The sequence below is a fragment of the Alosa alosa genome, chromosome 6 (genome assembly GCF_017589495.1).
Source record: "Alosa alosa isolate M-15738 ecotype Scorff River chromosome 6, AALO_Geno_1.1, whole genome shotgun sequence".
In the NCBI taxonomy this organism is placed as follows: domain Eukaryota; kingdom Metazoa; phylum Chordata; class Actinopteri; order Clupeiformes; family Clupeidae; genus Alosa; species Alosa alosa.
Window position 1 is genome coordinate 5,798,183 of NC_063194.1, and position 22,337 is coordinate 5,820,519.

General features: G+C 44.5%; 2 protein-coding genes across 2 annotated transcripts in view; both read left to right on the top strand.

The window, feature by feature from the left end:
- The first annotated feature begins 8,645 nt into the window (after nucleotides 1–8,645).
- Nucleotides 8,646–14,187, top strand: LOC125296352 (5-demethoxyubiquinone hydroxylase, mitochondrial-like). The gene is made up of 7 exons (XM_048246230.1): nucleotides 8,646–8,660; nucleotides 8,756–8,952; nucleotides 9,248–9,429; nucleotides 9,737–9,851; nucleotides 10,519–10,658; nucleotides 13,437–13,505; nucleotides 13,954–14,187. The coding sequence occupies exons 2-7, from the start codon at nucleotides 8,778–8,780 to the stop codon at nucleotides 14,029–14,031; spliced, it is 759 nt and encodes a 252-aa protein (XP_048102187.1). The 5' UTR covers nucleotides 8,646–8,660; nucleotides 8,756–8,777; the 3' UTR covers nucleotides 14,032–14,187.
- Nucleotides 14,188–20,852: 6,665 nt separating this feature from the next.
- Nucleotides 20,853–22,337, top strand: part of LOC125296103 (inositol 1,4,5-trisphosphate receptor-interacting protein-like 2) — a 4,289-nt gene continuing 2,804 nt past the window's right edge. The window contains exon 1 of the mRNA XM_048245786.1: nucleotides 20,853–22,337. This exon is cut by the window's right edge and continues 2,804 nt beyond it. Coding sequence (XP_048101743.1) covers nucleotides 21,404–22,337 — 934 coding nt within the window. The 5' untranslated portion in view covers nucleotides 20,853–21,403.

Genomic DNA, 22,337 nt, shown 5'->3' on the forward strand with positions numbered 1-22,337 from the left:
GAGTTCTGGGCTGCCAGTTTTCTTCAACGCCCCCTCCCCCTCTAAGGTGGGTGGAAGATATTTCTTTTTTTCTTTTTTCTTTTTTTACACACACACACACACACTCTCCCACTGTCTCTTTCACCCACGTGTGCTGTGGTCAAAGGACCACAGACACTCCCCTATTGAGGGGAAGAGCACATCCAGACTTGCAAGCGTCTTCTCTCCTCCCCAACCTCACCAATGCTTTCTGGACTTTCCCCTCCCTTTTCATCTCTGGACATGCCCCCTAAATTAAGCCCTCCCACCACCGTCTTGGCCACACCCATTTGGAGTAACACATTAAATCCCTGCAGGCCAGACTTCTATTTATAAATGAAGTCAGATATCCCCCTGATACCTCACAACAAAAAGAGAGTCACTGACTCTTTGCCTAACTACACATTATTACACAGTTTGTTAACAAAATTGTCATGTCCATATACTTTACACTCCTGGGTCTATTTGTAATTGCTACAGGTTCCTGGTGGTTTCTGAGAAAACAAATAATAGTATACCAGTATGATAGAGATAGTTGATGCAACAGGTAGGATAAATCTTCTCATAATCTATGCATGATACGTTCCCTCACCCGACATCTTTTGGAACGTGTTGTGGCGTGAGACATGGCAGAAGCATGTGTGGTCAGGTGACAGTGCCGACGCACTTGTGTTCATTCAGGACAAGACACTGTGCTGTGGGACACACTTGCGAAAAATGCACCGCGGCGATTTCAGCACCTTACCGAGAATGCGAGCCCCCCTGTTAAATTGTACAGGGCCAGGAGGGGTCTCGTAGGGGTCTGGGGAGGGGGGGTCTGCAGTGAGCTGTGGCGAAGGAGATGGTTTGGTTGGGGATGCGTGTGGTGGTGAGAGGAGGTCTGGACCCCGTGAGCTCTCCGCCGTGACGTGACATGATGTGTGAGCTGATGTTGTCCTGGAATAGGTGAGAGGAGTATTACCTGGTAAAAGCTATCACTCCAATGAGGAATCCCACAAGTCCATGCTCTCTGATGTGTGTGTATAACTGTGTGTGTGTGTGTGTGTGTGTGTGTGTGTGTGTGCGTGCGTGCATGCGTGTATGCGCGCGTGTGTGTGTGTGTGTGTGTGTGCATGCATGCATGCATGCGTGTGTGTGTGTGTGTGCATGTGTGTGTATTTGCGTGTATGCATGTGTGTATGTGTGCATTTGCAATACAGTATGTCATCCCTGGCTCTTTCCTGAGCCTACTCACTCGTACACTCACTTGGTCTCCGGGGACACATAAGCAAATTACGGTAACGCAACTCTTTCGAGGAGTGTTGCAAGAGGGACACATAATGCCCAGTAAGCACAAACAGGTCCACGAACAACACTGGTCCTCTTTGGATCTGCCCACTCTCATTCATGGGTGTGGCGGCATAGTGGACAGTCTAGAAAACAAACAGGGGATTTCAGGGCATAATGGAAAGTTTTACATACAGAAAATGAGAACTGTGGATACTCTGTCCAAAAAGTCATCAACATTGAACCATCTGGACTGGACAGTTGAGAAAACATGTTGGTTTTGATTAAAAAATGTGGAATAAATGACACTTGGTGACAATAACACAGTGTTATGTAGCTCATATAACTGCTTTTGTAAGGGTGACACAATTCTCACTGTTATAGTTTTCATTTTAAAATGTTAAGACATCATACTTGTGCATTTACAATCACACAGAATCAAGCCGCTTTGTAACGAGGACACGTTCACATCGAAATAATCATTCAAAACAATGAGTGCATAAAGGAAGGTTTTTTATCACCTCATGACCTCATAATGAAGTTGGCTCTACACTGGATAGGACATTGTGTGCACCTTGTTCCAGACCAGTGGCTACTCGGGATCAGAGCCTTATAGATCTCTCTCTAGGGCTCTGCTCAGGATATTAACCTTCAGCAGGAAAGTTCTGAACAGTCTAATAAAAAAATGCGCTCATCAACAATGTAAAATTCGAAGGCCACATACAGACAGCGTCCACGTGTGCTCAGCCGTTGGCCTCCAGTTTCCAACAGCATCATGCTTGCCAGTGTTGCCAGTGGCATGAGGGATGTTTTCCAAAACAGCTAGGTGACAGATCAACTCCCGACGCAACATCTGAACGACAGTATCGCTGGCATCCGGTCGAGAAGTGAAAAAAAAAAAAACGTGAACGCACTTGGGTGATGTGTGATTTGTCTGGGCCTGTGTGCAGTGTGTCCAGTGTACTGCAAACATCAGGCGCATGCGTGAACAGAGCCTACTGTATATGGTGGTGTGCTGTTGACATGTGTCCCGCCTTGACGTTACAGTTACAGTACGTGTGCCCCGCTCTCCCACAAGCATCTACTGTAATTAACGCTTCATGCTTAATTACACAGACAATCTGGGTCACGGTCCCATCCATACAGTTTCTCGACTGGATCACAACCCAGTCTTCAGGACTGAGCAAAGGTTTAAATACCACATGCTTTCCAAAATAAATTCTAGGCTTCGCTCAAATGAGGCCTCAGTGACAACTCAGGCTTGTCTGTTGGTGTGAGGTCCACCAAAAAGCTGTAAAAAAGAGAAGGAAATATCCCCGAGGCTTCTTTTTAAAAAACTTCGAAAAACTTGAAAAGTTCTACACACAAGACAACACTGACAAAAAGTGAAAAAACAGCTACATAAAGAGAAATGTTTTGGAAGGAGGTAAAAGGAAATATGATTCATCAAAAGGTCTCTTCTCTTTCTGTGGAAAAAATAGTCAACCCAAGACAGATTATAAATTGTGCTCTTTTTGACAGTAAACAAACAGTGATGCAAGAGACTCAATAACAAAATCAATGGGTTTGGAAGGAGGATGCTGGGAGACAGACACAACACATAGCCACCCATAAACAAACTTTTTTTCGGAGTTATTTTTGTGCCTTAGACAGAGATACAGACCAAAAGAGAGAGAGGGAGGAAGATAGAGAGAGAGGGAGGGAGAGAGAGAGAGAAGGAGGGAGAGAGAGAGGCTGCAGCGAGACACTCAGCAGATGTGGCGAGCTTGAAAAAAAACGTGAACGCACTTGGGTGATGTGTGATTTGTCTGGGCCTGTGTGCAGTGTGTCCAGTGTACTGCAAACATCAGGCGCATGCGTGGACAGGGCCTACTGTATATGGTGGTGTGCTGTTGACAGCGTGTCCCCGGCCTTGACGTTACAGTTACAGTACGTGTGCCCCGCTCTCCCACAAGCATCTACTGTAATTAACGCTTCATGCTTAATTACACAGACAATCTGGGTCACGGTCCCATCCATACAGTTTCTCGACTGGATCACAACCCAGTCTTCAGGACTGAGCAAAGGTTTAAATACCACATGCTTTCCAAAATAAATTCTAGGCTTCGTTCAACAGAGGCCTCAGTGACAACTCAGGCTTGTCTGTTGGTGTGAGGTCCACCAAAAAGCTGTGTGCGAGAAGGAAATATCCCCGAGGCTTCTTTTTAAAAACTCGAAAAACTTGAAAAGTTCTACACACCAAGACAACACTGACAAAAAGTGAAAAACAGCTACATAAAGAGAAATGTTTTGGAAGGAGGTAAAAGGAAATATGATTCATCAAAGGTCTCTTCTCTTTCTGTGGAAAAAAATAGTCAACCCAAGACAGATTATAAATTGTGCTCTTTTTTGACAGTAAACAAACAGTGATGCAAGAGACTCAATAACAAAATCAATGGGTTTGGAAGGAGTGATGCTGGGAGACAGACACAACACATAGCCACCCATAAACAAACTTTTTTCGGAGTTATTTTTGTGCCTTAGACAGAGATACAGACCAAAAGAGAGAGAGGGAGGAAGATAGAGAGAGAGGGAGGGAGAGAGAGAGAGAAGGAGGGAGAGAGAGAGAGAGAGTGAGCTGCAGCGGAGACACTCAGCAGATGTGGCGGAGCTTGCCATCTGGCCTGTTGCCACACCTACCATCTCTATGGCAGCCTGCGGTGGGGCTGATTCTGGTCAGCCGCAGGAAGTTGCCCGCACCTCCGTCAGACGGGAGCTTTAGGAAGGGAAAGGAGGCAGTGCCAAGCCAGTGGTGGACGAGTCCCGGTCACCTACACTTCCTCTGGCCTCTCCCGCGGCGGTAGCCGAAAAAAAAACATGTCTAGTCAAAATAGTGGTGTCACTTTTCATTTTTGCGTTTAGATTCTCAGACGGGGCGCAAATATAGCCACTCCACGGAAGAGGCCGGGCCAGAATCTTTTCAGCAACAAAATAAGAGTGAAAAAAAAAAAACAGAAAAAGAGCAATGTGTCTGACTTCTCTCTTTTTGTATATAAAACGGCGCTTACAGCATTCCTCTGGGCAAACAGAAAATGCATTCAGATGTGAACGTGTCTGTGCAGGGTCATTATGTGGTCAGTGGGATTATTGGCAGGTGTAATGAGTGGTGGTGTCATGGTGAGAATTCCATTTGACAGATGCTTGCTTCACATACCAGATGGGGTCATGGGTAGTATTTCCAGAACTGTGCAAATATTTTAGACACTTGTGTAAAATATTCTGCCATGTGAGGATGCTTTCCTATACTGTATGGGCACACTTGTACAGTTTTAAAGGTACTTGTCACTACTACTTGTTTACAGCACTTTAGTCTCTCACTGTGTCGCTTTCTTTCTTTCTTTGTTTCTTTCTTTCTCTTCCAACATGTGCAGTAAATGTCTCAGTGGAATACTTCACCATTTGAATACTAATTATAATAAAAATGGAAACTAACTGTCCGAGACAAATGTTTTGGTAAACATCTAAAGCGTCCAAAACCCATTACTGTACATCAGATTAGATCTAATGATCGGTCACTCCACATCACAGATCTGATGGTTCATTCATAGTAAATTGTCTGTTTTCACTTTAGAGATAGCATGGTTTACGTCATGGTTTTGGACTGGAGAGCACTCAAAGAGGAAGTTCCCCACTGAAACGCAAACAGCCAGGGCCTAGCCTTGATCCGTGTCTGGGAAGCCGCCCAGAGTGGGTGACATCTCACTGGCAATCCTGGGAAAAGTGCTGCGGCTCTTTAATTTCCTCTCCCGCACTAATCCCTTCATTCCTGCTCTTGACCTCGCAAATCCTCACCACATTCCCTGGACTTCACGTCCAAATCCCTTTTGTCCTGAGAAATCTCCGAGACATCTGTCCATATCGACTGATAAAAAAGAACACACAGAGAAGGGAAGACAGAGAAAGAGGCAGAAAGGCAGAGCAATGGAGATGGCAAATGGCAGAATGATGGGTAGAAAAAAACCTTGTTGAGGGTAAAGATAACAAAGACATGCAGGAGAGATTAAGATGGGATGAGGAGGGGAGTGAGCCAGGCAGACAAGAGAGGTCTGTCATCCTTCCAAGAGATGCATGTTCTTGTGTTAGCTGGGCTGACCGCAACAAGAGCTTTGTATCTTTTGCTAGATTTATTGTCCTGTGTCCACTCTTTGACTTTGAGACAGAAGTCAAGACAGCAGGATGATTTTGAGACAGAAGTCAAGACAGCAGGATGACTTTGAGAGGTCAAGACAGCAGGGTGACTTTGAGACAGAAGTCAAGACAGCAGGGTGACTTTGAGACAAGACGAGATAGATAGATAGATAGATAGATAGATACTTTATTGATCCCCAAGGGGAAATTCAAGACAGCAGGATGACTTTGAGACAAGACAGCAGGATGACTGCGACAAGTCAAGACAGCAGGATGACTTTGAGACAAGTCAAGACATTGAAGTCAAGACATTGAACTTCCTGATTTTCTTCATTCTCTCAGCATTTCTTTGTCTCTCTCTGAGTTGGTGATGTAGCTGCAGCTACAGATGCATGCTGTAACTGTAGTTCTGTAGCTTAAATGTGAAAATGTTTAAATGTTAACAGCTTAAATGCCATTCTGTTGCTGTAAGTCGCTTTGGATAAAACACGTCCGTCAAATGAATAATTGTCATTGTAAATGATAATCTCCTGTCTGAGTATCTACTGGTGATTCTAAGTCTGTAGCTCCTCATCTGGTCGTCAGTAATTGCCCTCACAAACACGCAGGAAAACACACGGGCAAGTGTTGTGGGAAAATAAAGCTGTTTATAGCTGATGGTAATAAACATTTCTTTTCTTGGTCTGTGCATTTTTTTTAATGTATTTTTATGTTCACTTCCTTTGGTTCCTTCCATCTGGGGTGCCCTAATAAAAAGAAACATTTTCTTTTTTGGTGTCCAACAAGGCCAGGGCCCATATATCAGACACGCAAGTCTGTTGGCAAATGTACAGCATAGTACAGTCACAGGCAAGTTGAGCATCCACAGTGTGTCCTCAGATGAACTGCGCTGCGCTGCTATTCAGCCCCTGGGCCAGCATTGTGATGCGTGGGTGCTGACGCCTGTTATTTTGCTGGGGCTGTTCATCTCCAGAATGTCATCAGGCTTGAATCGTTTGGTTGATGCACAGCAGTGCATATTTTTTTTAGAGGAGATTGCAGAGTTATTCCCCAGTGGGAACCGGATAACTCCGCAATCTCCTCTAACGTTGTTTTTAGGCTACTGACCATTTATAAAATGTGACAGGGCACTTTGACATAGGCTGCACGCACTGTGATTTGGACTGTGTTGAATATGAAGAGTGGTCTTTGCCTTTGTGTAATGGAATTGGTGAGTCCTGAAGTCTTGAGTCTTGAAGTCTTCAATAATTTGTTTCCCTTAAACTAAGCATTTACATAAAGCACATAATGCCATTTGAAACACATTCCACTGAAAGTGTCCCTCATTTGGGGTTGAGGAAGTTGGCAACCCTATCTCCAGTCGTCTCAGATAGGGGCATTAAAAGGGTATTTACAGTACGGGGACTTGCCACTTTTGGAGGCTGCTTGAAAAGCTCCAGAAGGCTAATTAAGGAAAAGTAGTAGCTGGATAAGAGTAGTCTCTATGTACAGTACAGAAGGCTACTATGGAGTAAGTATTATAGAGACAGTGGACTGAGGACTGAGGAAAGGACTGAGGTGGTTAATCAAGGATCTTTGGTGACAAAGAATTCACATTTTAACATTCAAAATGGTTATGCAATAAAATACACCCTGCAACTGCATTTTGATAACCCTTACAGTATCAGCAGCGTTGCTGTTGTGGATTTTCATTTTGATTTTTTGAGCATTGATATATTGGGTAATGATGATGATACATTCACATAACAAAAGCTAGAGTTACCAAATAAGACTACCATTGCAACAAAGAGATATTTTTAAAGAAGCTTCAAGGACTGGAAAATCAAATCCTTAAAGGAAAAGTGCACCTTCCTGAGCTGTCAAATGGCATTGTGGTTGTAGAGATAATTATACTCTAATATGCTTAAAGAACTGATAGGCTTTAACAAGTCTTTCCTGCAGTCTCAGACACACTGTCATGCCCCACACTGGCAAAACAGCATTTTACTATTGCCTTGCCCAGTTGTAAAAAAAGATGTGCCGCAGGGCCTGATAAAGTTGTTTATCACATAGCGACAAACTTAGTCACAAACTCCATTGTATGCTCAGAAGAGCATGGCTTATGGAGACGAGGGCCGTATTGAATAAAGTGGGACAATCAACAAGTAGTCCCTGACATGCCAATGGTCAGACTGGACTGACTTTGTGGCAAACCTCCTCACACCCTCGCGGTCCTTGGTGGGATGGTCAATGTCCAAGCAAACCACCCAGGGTCACCTCACATCACACTAGCCTGTCTAATAATATTGTTGGTCGTTCGGCATAATTGCCTCCAGCAACACCAAGGCTGTCCAAAACAGTGGAGCACTGAATTATGCAGAGAGTAGTGTTTCCTCTGTGGTCGACACCTTGGGTTTATGTAATCCCAGTAAACAAAAGTGCTATAAAGATGGCCAAGAGGGTTTTGAACAGAAGCTGGGTGAAATCGGCCAGTTACCACAGAGTATCATCATTATGTGGGTATATGTTATGCACATGGTAGGCTATGTGGAATGGAAAACATAGTTGATAACAGTTTACATTGGTGGGGATTAAAAAGGGCTCCAATGGTGCCTTTCAGGGCAATGGTGTTTACAGATAAATTACCCAGGGCAAAGCTTTCAAGAGACCCAAAATGCGTCCAGCAGCTTCTGTACAGTATCCTTTGAACACATTTTCCACTATCACTCTTAGTTTTATCCAGTTCCATTCATAGTTCCGCACATCTGCTTTTCGTCCTGCATACTTTGCTCATGAATCTTTATCATGTTTTGAATCCTCATCCTAATTTACGATCCTACAATATTTCATAACTCAGAGTTTGTTTGAGTTTGTTTGAGAATAAATGTCATTAGGTATGTTTTGAATCTGCACCCAAAGTCAATACAAATTGATTGGTTGATGTATGGATTGATTGATTGATTGATTGATTGGTTGGTTGGTTGGTTGATTGATTAATTGATTGATTGATTAAATACCACATGCATATCTCATAGGGTAGTCTAGCTTCCTTTGATAGGCCTACTTGTATACTAGTTGTTGTGCATTGGCCTCTGGTTGTTCGTTTTTTTGTGTGAAAGACTGCCACCTATAGATGAATGACAAAAAGTGCATCCGATTAACCTACAAGATGTCAACACTTTGTTGGAAAAAACAAACAAACCGTGACTCGGTCATTAACTACTGCAAATGTTTGCGAAGTTTTATTAATATTTTTCTCCTGCCATTATGCTGCTAATGTCTGTCAATGTAACTTTATTAATCGTCTCTGTTTAATTTTGCGCAGACGTCATCCACAAGCGACTTGGATGGATGGAGTCTTGCGAAACGGGAGGAGGCGTTTGACATTCAGGACTTGCCTGGAGCTTTCACATCTACTGTATGTCATGCAACGAATTGTTAAACATCGTCTTTTAGTCCAAGAGTGCACAATATCATTTCTTGCACCGTCGACATCACGCCAGTTATGCTTAAATAACACAGGTAAGGTAATGTTAATGTTGGTTAACCAACACTTCTGTTTCAGTTTTATAACTGCCACCACGCACGCACGCACGCACGCACACCCCCTCATTCACAATAAGTTTACAACAAGGAATCTTAATGTGTAAATCTGAGCATTAATGTGCAGTCTGTATGTAGGCTAAAACAAACGCGAATAGTCTACGCGTTTGGTTACTTTAAATATGAATTAGATTTTTGTGTGTTGTGTTAATGTAAACTAGCTAAACATTTTGTTTATGTGCATTATCTGCATGTGTTTTTTGTAATACCGCAGCTGCTGTGGTGGTCTCCAGTATACGACCATATAGCGTGGTACCACCGTCTAGCGACCCCGAGGAAAAGGCCATGCTGCACCGCATCCTGAGAGTTGACCATGCTGGGGAATACGGAGCCAATCGCATTTATGCCGGTCAGATGGCCGTGCTCGGCAGAACGCAGACCAGACCGGTGATCCAGGTGTGATATCTGGAACTGTCAGCTTAACCTACTTGACCTGACAAACAGACACAATTCAGTGGTGATCCTCCCATGTCTGTCAATATGGTCAAGTTGCCAAATTATATTAACCTCGTTTTGGGCATAGCTTGTCAGTCAACTGACTAGTTGCTTTAAATATTGTGGAATTTAATTTATTTGGTGATGGAAGTAATAACCTGTTGGGTTGGACAAAGTGGTTGTAACTGGAACCTTTTGGACCTTGTCTCAAATGATAGCCTACATTTTAATGAATTACATGGTTCATTAGATACTTCTATCTTAATAGGAAATGTGGGACCAAGAAAAGAAGCATTTGACAAAGTTTAATGAAATCCTTGCTGAAAACAGAGTGCGCCCCACAGCCCTTCTCCCTCTGTGGAACATTGCCGGCTATGCACTGGGTATGTCTAACGAGCCATGTGTCACATACATAACATGTGGAGGAAATATAATAGATAATAATGGAATAACACCTTGTGGGGGTCGTCATTGTCATGATCATTCTCATGGTCATTATCTTTTTTTCTGTGTGGGTATCAGATTATTGTTTGATGATATAGGCCTACTCCTTTACTACACTTTACTACATGAGCACACAAAGCATATAGGTTTATCATGTGCTGCTGTCATATACTGTACTACTCTTTTACCCTCCTTTCTCTTTTTCCAGCATATGGCTACACCAGCATCATGTAATTGTCGGTGCTGCACACAGCATTTCCCCTTTTCCTTTTCTGCCTCTTCCTTCCTGAGGATGGTTTGTAGTGCTAGCTTTAATTAAATGATCATATCATAGAGATATTGCTTATCAAACATAGTCAGTGACCACTGGCTGTGAATGGCTACTTTATTTCCCCCTGCCTACCCAAAATATTTGGGTTGCCATATTAAATCTGCTGGTGGGATGGATGTGGCCCCAGGGCTTTATGTTTGGCACCCCTGATGTAATGTATTCTCTTTTTCTGTCTCTCTCTCTTTCTTTATTTCTTTCTGTCTCTCTTTCTTTCCTTCTTTCTTCCTCTGTTTGTGTGTGCGTGTGTGTGTGTGCGCGTGTGTGTGCGCGTTCAGGTGCCACGACTGCTCTGCTTGGTAAGGAGGGGGCTATGGCCTGCACGGTAGCCGTAGAGGAAAGCATCTCTGAGCACTACAACAGCCAGATCAGAGCTCTGATGGAGGCCGACCCAGACAGATACACTGAGCTCCTACAGGTAAGCTGGCACCCTCAGCACTAACAGATACTAATGCCATGCATGGGACTGTGGTCGACCTCACACTGGGCACGGTTCACTTGTACCATGCCGGAGTACGGTTCTCTCCCGTTCTTGGTCCGCACTCACACTGTATACTATCAAACTGTACCCAAGCACGGTTGAGCTGCTGTGCTCTAGAGTATTTGCATAGGCTCGATCATAAGCCCAGCCGTACCGTGCCTGAGTCCACTTCCTCAAGTGGACGTTGGCACGGATAAGCATACCGTGCCCGGGTACTGTACGGAGCGATCACACTGGTCAAACGAACTGGACTTTGGGGGTCAAACATACTCAGGTACGGTACGGATGGCATAGTGTGAGTACACCCTGAGAGTCCTGCAATTTGGTCATCTGTGATTTGCTTAGAGTAACCTTTAAACATTTTCTTTGCAGCAACAATAGGATAAATACACTGAACCCTCAATGCTGAATGTTGATTACTTCTAGAGAAGCTTAGTATACAGTAAGTTTAGCTTAAAAGGCTAAATGATAGCTTTGTTTTACCTAATGCCATGAAATGAGCAAATATAGCTTTTCTTTGCAGCTTCCCAATGGGTAACGTGAATAATACTGAGAGAGTGATGCTGTAGGTTAGCATCTCTATTGCTGTTGTTCAGTTAGCACCTTCAAGCCAAATTTACCAACTGGCATCATTCTTCCTTTTCAAACCAGGCTCGAGTGAGGTATAAACAGGGTTCCTACGCAGTATGGAAAACCTGGAAAAGTATGGAATTTGATTTTAGTAATTTATGTATGGATAAGTATGGAAAAAAGAAACAAGGGTATGGAGAAATATTTATGTTTCCAGACTATTGCATCTACAGTACTACCAGTGTTTAAGCCGAAAATAGCAGAGCTAGGTATAGGGCACGTGCATAGAACTGGGGTTTTCGATTTGGTTTTGGTACCAGGGTCCCCTTGTGGGAGAGATTTTTTTTCTGAGGACCCCCATTCAATTGTATCTTGATGATGTGGACTGACATCTTAAGCTACACAACAGTAGGAATGGTTTATTATGACCTGAGTGCACTCATCAAGATACAATTGAATGGGGGTCCTCAGAAAAAAATCTCTCCCACAAGGGGACCCTGGTACCAAAACCAAATCGAAAACCCCAGTTCTATGCACGTGCCCTATACCTAGCTCTGCTATTTTCGGCTAAAACACTGGTAGACTTTTTTTGATTTTGTAAAAGTTACCAAGACATGGACACTGCATTATCTGATAAACTGTTATTGCAAACAAATAATACTGTTTAGGGTGATTTCTGAGGCCTCTGCCAGCAGTGCACTAGTTTCCAACATATGTAGTATGCTGTATTAAATGTGAGTGCACCTTCCAACACAGCACTTCCCCATCGAAAAGTATCCAACAATGGGCAAGTGTTTTCTGAAGGCTAACAAGTTAATAATAAACATTATTATACAGCTCTTCACAATGCTAGTAGAACACTCCATTGACAATATCTAGAATACGGTCAGAAAAATCTACCGAGAAGTTTGAACATTTGAGTATGGAAAAAGTATGGAATTTTGAAATGGAAAATTTGTAGGAACCCTGTATAAAGTAATGGTACTTTAGATTGTAAAGTGTCAGAAGTAGTCAAGTCAAGTTTATTTATAGCGCATTTCATACAGAGGTCATTCAGTGTGCTTTACATAAACAAAAGCAAACAGGAATAGCTAATAAAAGCATAGAAGGGCAAAAGTCCAAGAATAGTTGAAAAAGTAAACAATAAAAAAGCAAACATAAAATACACAATACAAAAACATGAAAGGGCAATAGTTTAAAAGTGTTTAAAAATGAAAAATAGACATAAAAAACAACATATAATGATTGCAGAACTTGTTTTCTATCTCTCAAGCTGTGATTGTGAACACAAATTTCAGATGACTATAGACACTGGGTAGCGGGAACACATAGGAGGATGTTCCAGTACTAGACCTCGATGAGTCCGGCTTGTACAAATACTCTCTGCTGATACAAGCTAGTGGAGCATACGGTATACTGTGATTATGTAGCTGTTAATGCCTTTAAAATTGCACACCTTGTTCACTGTCTGCAGTAGAAATAAATGGAAAGGTCAGAAGACTTAATTTGCAGTGGGAGATATACCAGTGGGTTGATATTACCTTCAGCTATGAGTGGTAATCATTGTTACCTGTGCCACAATCTTATCTCTCAAAAATGAGTTAATGCTGAATGGTTCAGAGGAAATGTAAGTTCCCACTAGATGGCGATAATGGGTTACAGAACAGCAGTGTGGTGTGTTTTCAGATGCTATTGTGTTCATGAGCAACTGGGAAGTGGGAAAAGTCCCACTTTTGAGTGGCAACGTCACTCCTGAATGTCCGTTAAATTGGGAAATCCCACTTTAAAGTGGGAGCTCTTTGAAAGCTCTCAGAAGAACGTTTTGTCACTAGACACAATGAAAGATGTAGTTGTTCCATTCGCAAATAAGTCACTTCATTGTTTATTTACGATATGCTCATAAGCACAGGTGTTCGTGATGTTAAACAGTACTTCCCAGTTTACTACTGTGTAACTATGTGATGTTGGCCTTCTGGCTTCCTAGCCTACGAACATTATAAACGTCGCCAGTTTGTTGTTGTCAAGTGAACACTCTCAACTTATAAGTGGGAAGTTCTGAAATGGGAACTTTGCCACTTCCCAGTTGCCTGACACACCATATTCAATAGTGTGTGGAAGATTAACTTTTCTTCCGTTCTTTTAAAGATGATAAAGGAATTCCGTGATGATGAAATGGAACATCATGACACTGGACTGGAGAATGATGCTGAATCTGTAAGTTGTGTGCTGTGTGTTTTTTTTTTCCATCAAAGGCAGTTTTTAATTGTGCACTTGTTTATCATGGTTTTCCAAGCTTTTTACATACACAACAATCAACAGACCCTTTTGTTTACACTTGAATCCTTGAAATTCAACAACCACTCGCAAGAAAAAAAATTTTTTCCAACTCACAGATGAACATCTGTTTGTTCTCTCTTTCAAATGCATCTTGCAGAGAAGCATTTCTAATTATCTACCATTTAAAAACATGATACACTTTTACACTTTGAAGGTTATTTTATTTCTTTTAGGGTTAAGAATTTATTAAAGGCAGACGTATGCTGTTGCCAGTTTTGGTTTTCCTGGTTGCTTTTCTTGTTTTTGTACAGTTCAATTAATTACAGAGAATTATTCTCTAGAAGAGTGCTATGAGAGAAGATTAACTGGTTTGTCTATATTACAGGTCCCTGGCTACTGGCTTTTGAAGAATGTGATACAGGCTGGATGCAAAGCAGCGATTTACGTCTCTGAGCGCGTCTAGATCTCAGAGTTGTCTTTGAAAAGGAATAACCAAAAGACTATTTTTTTTCATTCTGTAAATATGGTTTTGGATTGCTCCTAAAGAAGTTGTTTCTATTGAAGTTTGTTTGCCATTATGTGTGGGGTACATTAAATGACCTAAATTATCTATGATAAAGTGTGCTAAATATTTTTACGTTTGTCCTATTACGGTACTATTATTGTTTGCAATACCTGGACAAATTTGGATATTTGGATGACAGTCTTTGAAAAAGTCGAGGTTAATAGGTTCCTGCTCACCATGATATTCAGAAAAAAAACTGCAAAAATAGAGATCTTAAACAAAAACTAACCAATTTGGAAAAGTCTGGAATTTTTGTATGGGGAAAGCACAAGCACCCTACAACCATTTTATTGAATAGTCCTCCTTCCTCCAAGTGAGAGTGTAAATGCTAAAGAGGCACTAAGTGGAATCAAGAGAAGAGGCCTGAAAACGAGGCATCGAGGGAGAGCTGTGGCGCAACTGGTTACAGCTCCAGTACCATATTCGGATCCATGGAGACCCGGGTCCCGGCCCGGGTCATTTCCTGATCTCACCCCACCTCTGTCTCCCACTTGCTTCCTGTCTCTCTCTACGCTGTCCTATCATTAAGCATTAAAGCCCCAAATATATATAAAGAGAGGGTTAAGCGGAGTAATCAAAGATCTTTTAAATCGGAACTCCCCCTATTACCGTCGGTCCCGTATTTCCGCCTGCATGCGTGCATGTGTCACTTAATATCCATTTCTATACAAACCAAGACGCCGGATTCCTAAAGAAACTCAAGCACCCACACCATAGGTGTATCTAAATTAGCTATATACCAAAAATGACATTTTACCATGACCATTTCCGAACAAAAGTGGTGATAATTGGGGGTGTTACGATAAATGACCAATCGACAACCAAGCCTATTTAGCACTACACAACATGACGTGGGTTATTACAACAATGCACAATTGGCAGCAGTCGCAACACGCTGCGTGTCGTACCTGGGATCCCTATAGGCCCTGCTAAACCTTAAGTGCATTACCAGCAGCGGTGGGCAGCATTTATGATACATGTATTTAAAATACAAATTTCAAATACAAATTTATTGGGTTGAAGAAAATGTCTCCGTATTTTTTATTAAAATGTTTTATAGGTATGTATTTTTGTATTTTAAAAATACTGCCAAATATTTTGGTAAAAACAATATTTTGGTGATGTGATGACATCATACAGTGCAAAACAATGAATGTGGCCTCTGACTGGGGCTGATTTTAGTAATTTGCCCAGGCTTGTTGTGATCAGAATATTGTGATTCAGAAAGATTATCCAGTGCAAGATGAGTACCATGTAGGTTACTCACACACACACACAATACACTCCCTCTCTCACACAAACCCACTCACTCAACCTTACCTTACCTTCTCACCCACACGTATAAGTTTGCCTGTTTTTAGTAGATCTTTGGAACAACTTTGACTGTGATGTGTATGTGTCCTCTGTTGATACACAAAGCTGATGATACACATCAGCAGTGTTCCTGAGTTGCTGTTCTGGCATGGTCTCTTTGATATTGGCCAACTTATTTTTCTTGAGAACTTTAATCAGTAGGTAAATTAACATGATCATCCGATCAGAAGACATGCCCTGCTTATGAAGTTGCCTCATGTCTAAAGCAGTATTAAGCATCCTGGGCATGCACTGACAATGTCAGAGACTTCATTCTCCATATTATATGTCAGTGTACCATGAGCTTGATGTTGTTATTTTAAGGTAATAGAACTACATTGGGTTATATTCATTCATACATTCTGTGGCTCTCAATAGGTTCAGTGGTTTGGGCTCTCAATAGGTTCAGTGCTTAGTTTGTAAGTTCAGCTGTGACTTTTTTAAAAATATTTTTTGGGCTTTTATGCAACAGGATAGTGGAGAGTGACAGGAAGTGAGAGGGAGAAAGAGTCGTGGTGGGATCCGGAAAGGACCACGGGGCGGGAATCGAACCCGGGTCGCCGGCGCACGGTGCAGGTGCCCAGCTGTGACTTTTTGAGTACATCTCTGATACAGTATTTAGGCTATGATGTAACAGGCAGGTTGCTGTTACATCATAGCTGTTGATCTGTTGATTGTTTGCAGATTTATGGCATGTCTTGTAGGCAGAGAAAAGCTGTTGCTCTCAAACACTGTCCACTTAATCAACAGAGTCAGTGTACTGACGAAGGAATAGATTAAATGGACAGATATGGAAAGTTTGCAAACTGATTTCATGCTCCTTTTAAGAAGTATTTTTAGTATTTTGAAAATACAAAAATACAGTATTTTATTTTTAAACATGGTGTAGCTACTCTATTTTGTAGTTTATTTTCATGCACTTAAAATTAGGGTATTTGATACTTTAAAATACATTTTGATGTATTTTTGCCAAAACCCTGATCACCGGTAGCCTTAATGCCCAACAAAAGAACCAAAACAGCATGCACCAAAACTCTTGACCCTAGATTTGACCATCAGTGAAAATGTTTTTAGGTTTTTGGACACCAGAGGGCAGTGGGGTATGAATGTGCCTGGTCTAAGAAGCACAGAAGTTGTACCAGTACAGTTGTACTACCGTGGCTAATTTGACTCTTTAACTTGGGCGTAGGCTGATGAAGGCATAAATTCAATGCAAATTGGTTGGCCATACGTTTGTGCCCCACAGCGCTCAACAGCATGTTTGTAACCATGTGGGACTGAACGTTGGTAGTTGAAACTCCTTGAACTGAGCTGTGGTATAAAAATGCCTGATCTGGATTGTCAGATGGGCTTTCAGTTGAGACATGCCTAAGCTCCTGACATCAGAGTGAATCTGAGGGGGGAAAGTGTGCCATGTTTACACACCGCCCGCAGGAGGAGAGGGAGCACAGAGCGTGGGTGGTCACTCTGATAACACACGTGTAACCTGATCTGCACACTGGTGCCCACGCAAGCTGGCCAGCTGGAGTAGTGGTCTCTCATGTAGGACTTATCTATGTCTCTCTCTTTCTCTCTCTCTCTCTCTCTCTCTGCCTTGGTCTCTCTCTCCTCCTTTCCCACTCTCTTTCCTACCATCTTCCTCTCCCTCCCTCCCTTTTCTCGCTCCAGTTCCCATGACCTAATCTGTATGTCATCTGAAGGGATAGTCGCCGGGCTGGCCGTTAGGACTCTCTTGTGGGATTCAATCTCAACGGCGGCTCCTGGCCCGTGGCTCCTCCCGACTCACTCCAAAGAGAGCCACCACTGGCCCATACACACACACACGTTTATACTGCACGTACGCACAGTCATTAAAAGCAAAATCTGCCATTTTGGCAAAATGTTAGAGATTTCAAACTGCAACTGTCCCTTCCGAGACAATGCTGATTGGCCACTTGGTCTCCCATTAACAATGCCAGGATTGTGTGAATACCAGTGTTTTTGTGAGAGTACACGATGAATGGACAGCTTGAGAATTGACCAGAGGAATTAATTTGACAAAAAGTATGGGATTAGAATCGCAGACTGTCGCCTTGAACATTACAGCACATTGCACGTCGCTCATTCGCAACTTATATTATATTACACACACTCAACACTGGCCACTTCATTCATTCACTCCAACGTGTTCACTCTTTCCCCTGTGTCTAACTGTCTCTGTGTGTGTGTGTGTTTCTCTCTCCCTCCCGCTCACTCACACACACACACACATTGTGGAGGCCGCTCTGGGTAGTTTGGCACTGGAGGCTGGGGGGGCTGTTCATCCGTCCCGTTACAGAGAAGGAGAGAAAAGGGGAGGGAGAGAGAGAGAGGGAGAGGGAGAGCGGGAGAGAAACTGATGCAATCGCTGTGTAACAGTGCAGCAACGCAGCAACTTTGGCAGTTTACATTATTTGTTCAGTATACTGTGTGTGTTTGGTAATAGGATAGCAGTTCAATAAATACTACAAAATCAAAACAAAACTTTGTGAAGCTCTTGTTACAGGTTGTGGGTGAACAGAAATAGCAAACAGATATTTAGAAGAAATCTCTGGTTAGATTATATTTCTCGGTTTCGGTTTCACGTAGACTTATTCATGAATTAGACACAGAGAGAGCACTGACTTGGCACTGCTGGTGCCCTTGAAACTCAAGTCAAGGGACTGTTCTGCTGCCTCTCTGTCCATGGAATAATCCCTTTTTTCATAACAGTCAGAGAGAAACCAGAAAACAGCCCTGAGGTTTAAAAAAGCCCTTGCTGCTGTACTTGCTTAGCAGTAACCAGATAGTGAGGTCCTGGACCCCTATCCTCAAAGCAATTACACACAACCGCCATGACCTACCGGCCGCGAGTGGTGATTTGTTGAGAGTGAGCAACTCAGTCAGCATTTCCTGGTGGGCCAGCTTCCTCTTCCACTGAACGGCCATGAAACCATCTTTCCACTGTGCGATACAGAATACCTGAAGTGTATCTTACATGAAGCTCTCTAGCCAGTCGGTCAAGCTTAGCTGTCGTGGAGCAGGGTCACGTATGGTCAAGTATGCTTTTTTTTTTAGGAGAACGCAGGGAGTGTGGTGTGTGTTATGTGTGAGACCACAGTGACTCAAGTGTTTGAGAGTCATGGGATGTGAGTGGAACCAAGCGTGTCTGGAAGAGCTGGAAAGCCACCCATGCTCCACAAGCATCCCAAACACACACACATACACACACACACACACCTTCAGGCTTATGTTCACAAAGAGAGAGAGAGAGAGAGACACACACACACACACACACACACACATACACATACATGTACACACACACACCCTCAGGCTCATGTTCAAAAGGAAAAAGACAATCACACACACACACACACACCCTCAGGCTCATGTTGACAACGAGACACACAGCACATGCTGGGGCACCCAAGGAGAAAATGTTGAGATCCTCTTTTTGTAAACTTTACAGACACACACACACACACACACACACACACACACACACACACACACACACACACACAGACTGAAGCCTTGGGAACTGTGATACTGATATTTATTTTTAAGGTGGGGGTGGGTTAGGGGGGGTTGAGTGTGAATGAGATTGAGCTGTGTTTGGCAGGACAAAAATAGACCTTCTATGATAAATAGAGGGTGTAAGGGTCAAAGAAACACTACTCCAAATCTCCTTTAGAATGTATTTCTCTCTGTCTCTCTCCTTCTGCGTGTTTTCCTTTTCTTTTGCCATTGCTTAAAGTAAACACTGTTTTCCGATGCTGTAAATACAGTGACCGCATGAGAATACACCACATAACCATGAGAAGGAGAGCATACACACTGATGTAGGTCATGCTGTTTTGAGTGTGCCCATTTCTCCAGTTGCTTGTTGGGGGTCAACAGGTTTGTGCGACAGAAGGCCAGGTGGCTGTGTTTGCGTGTTTGGTCTTCTTCTTGCGTTTGACACCTGCGTCGATCCAGCCGAGATTGTTTGTTTTGAAAACCTTAGTGTGTGTGTGTGTGTGTGTGTGTGTGGTGTGGGTGTTTGTATGGGCGTCTTCCTGTCCAGCTCTTTATTTGAAGGAGCGGGCGGTTTGGCTCTCCTGCTGTGACACCTCTTCTCCCAGCTGTCTGTCTGTGGTCTTTGCATGAGCTTACATCCACTGTTTGCTTACATGCAAATCCTAAAGATGGAAGGCTGTAATCTTTCCTTCTAAAGAAACTTGTCTGTCTAGCTTAGTCCTCGTCTGTCAGCTTTTTTTTTTCTTTTTGGAAGAGTTATTCTGGCTGCTCATTCTGCCCGTGGGGGCTGGATGAAAACACAAAAGACTTCAGTGTTCAGTGCAGTGGTCTGCTGGTCAGTGTACACAAGCCCAGAGAATAGAGGACCTGGTCAGGCTGGAGTTTGGACGGCTTTGCGTTGGAGGAGGGTCAGAGAGGGTCATTCTCCGCAGTCGTGCGTGAAGGCACAGGGTGGGTGCAGGTCAACAGAAGCACAGAGTTGTTACTGTGGAAGCAGAGTTCTCTCTCTCTTTCTCTCTCTGTTTGTGTGTGTGTGTGTGTGTGTGTGTGTGTGTGTGTGTGTGTGTGTGTGTGTGTGTGTGTGTGTGTGTGTGTGTGTGTGTGTGTGTGTGAATACATGTCTGTTTTCGTGAGACGGAATGTGTTACACCCTCAATGAGAGGCTCAATGAGCACATGTTAAGTTTTATAGGGTCAACGCCTTTACTAATGTCATGGGCTGCACTGTAATTGCTTCTCTGAGCTTTTTCCAGGGTTGGCCCCAGATGTTCCTTTATCTCAGCCGGTCAGCTTGTCGTGTAGGTACACCTCTGTAGGATCCATCAGCCTGCCAGCTGTTTTACTGGACACTATTTCTGGACACATGACCTTTGACCATTGGAGGGGGGTGCACTGGCTTGACCTGCTGATCCAGCTGATCGATAGTGTGTTGAGTAGTTGATCAATCTGGGCAGCTGTGGCCTGAGCTAATTATGCCTGAGGGGAAGGCGGCTTAACACAGATGGCTCTGGACACTAGAAGTTAGGGCACTCGGACATGCATGACCACCAGCAACACAGACAGTGATTGTGTTTGGAAATGACTGAGGCCAAAGAGGAAGTCACTGCTCCGTCTGTGTGTGTGCATTGTGTAAAATATGGATGGGTGTTAGTGAGCACTTCTCAGTCTAAAGGCATCCGTGTGCTTGTCCGCGAGTGGCTCGACTGGGCTGTCTGTGTCTGTGCGCGCGTGTGTGTGTCTCTTTAAGAAGAGAGGGAGGGGGTGGAGGGAGGAGGACGGAGTTTAGTCTCGGAGTTCTGCTCTCTTTTTTTAAAACTCAAATTCCTCTCTCAAGAGTTTGGCATTTCCTCCGAGCACACAGTCAGAAAGCCGCTCTCTCGCTCTCTCTCTATCTCTCTCTCTCTCTCACACACAGACTCTCTCCCTCCCTCTCTCTATCTCAGTCGTGTGTTCTCAAAGGGCCCGCCACTCCAAAGGGGGGGATTTTCAAACATCCCGATGCATCTCTGGACTTCTAGTTGGACTGCATCACCCAGCTGTGGAGAGACTGCAGCGTGAACTTTTACCTCACCCCCCCCCTCCGACACGAGGAAAGGACAACTGGAAAAGAGGGAAAGACAAACAGAGGAGGAAGAAAAAGAAGAAAAAAAGAGAGAAAATTTCAAAGAACTGCTTCAACACTGGGCACTTATCAACACGGAGTGGACAGAGGAGAAGAGAAACAGTCTGGCTTGTTCACCGCTGGCAGCTCTTGGTCGTAGTCAGGATGGGCTAGCCTGCTCGGACTACTCACCATACTCCCACTCACAGCCTGGTTGGAAGGACCTGCGTGTCTGTGTGTGAGTGTGTGTGTGTGTGTGTGTGTGTGTGTGTGTGTGTGTGTGTGTGTGTAGGGGAGGATGAGTGTTTACACGCTGAACCTTCGCGTGTTCTGGCCTCTGCTCAGCTGCGTGTTGGTGGTCCTACTGCTGCTTCATCACCTCACCCTCCGGAACGTACCGGACACCTCAGCGGGTGATGGCTGCCAGGACCCCCAGGCCCTCCTCCTCGGGCCCCTGTCGCTGCTCAAGTACGTGCTGGCGTTGGCCCTCTGCTACTTCTTCTTCCGGCACTGTGCCCGCGGGCCCGAGGGCGGCGGGGGGAGGAGGGGTCTGGGCCGGGCGCTGCTCCTGGAGGGCCACGGACGTGCACGGCGCGAGCTGCTGGAGGACTACTATGAGCGCGAGGTGCGCCTCTCGCCCCACGTCCTGGGCCACAGCAAGGCGCATGTGGCCAAGCTGGTCAGCGAGCTGGTGAGGGTGGGCCGCAGCGACGGGCCCCCGGAATCTTCCCTGGCATTTCGCGGCGATCACGTGCAGATCGGGAGCTCGTACGAGGAGCACAAGGTGGGCTCGCCGGACTGCTTCGACATCCTTGTGCCGCTGCGGCTTCCTCGCGGGCTCACTCTGGACCCGGTGGTCTTCGCCGAGCGCCCAGGCGGGCCGCCGATGGTCGCTCTGGAGACGCCGCGGCGCTCGGACTGGACGCGGCGACACCGGGCGTTCGCTGAGGGCTTCCTGCGCGTGCACGCGTCCGCTAGTGCCCAGCGCCTCAGCCCGGATTGCGTGCTGCGCTGGTTCTACCCGGCCGCCCAGCGCTGCTTGGCTACGGTCCGCTACCCTTTCGAGCAGCGCTGCGCCCTGAGCCTGTCGCTCGGCGAGGACCAGCGCGTGCAGCTCCGCCTGACGCCGCGCTCCGACTACGTCTGCTGCCACATCTCCATGGGCGTGCGGCTCATCCCCGCGCTCCCCCTGGGCGACTCGGCCTTCCTGGTCCCCACGTCGGACCCGCGCC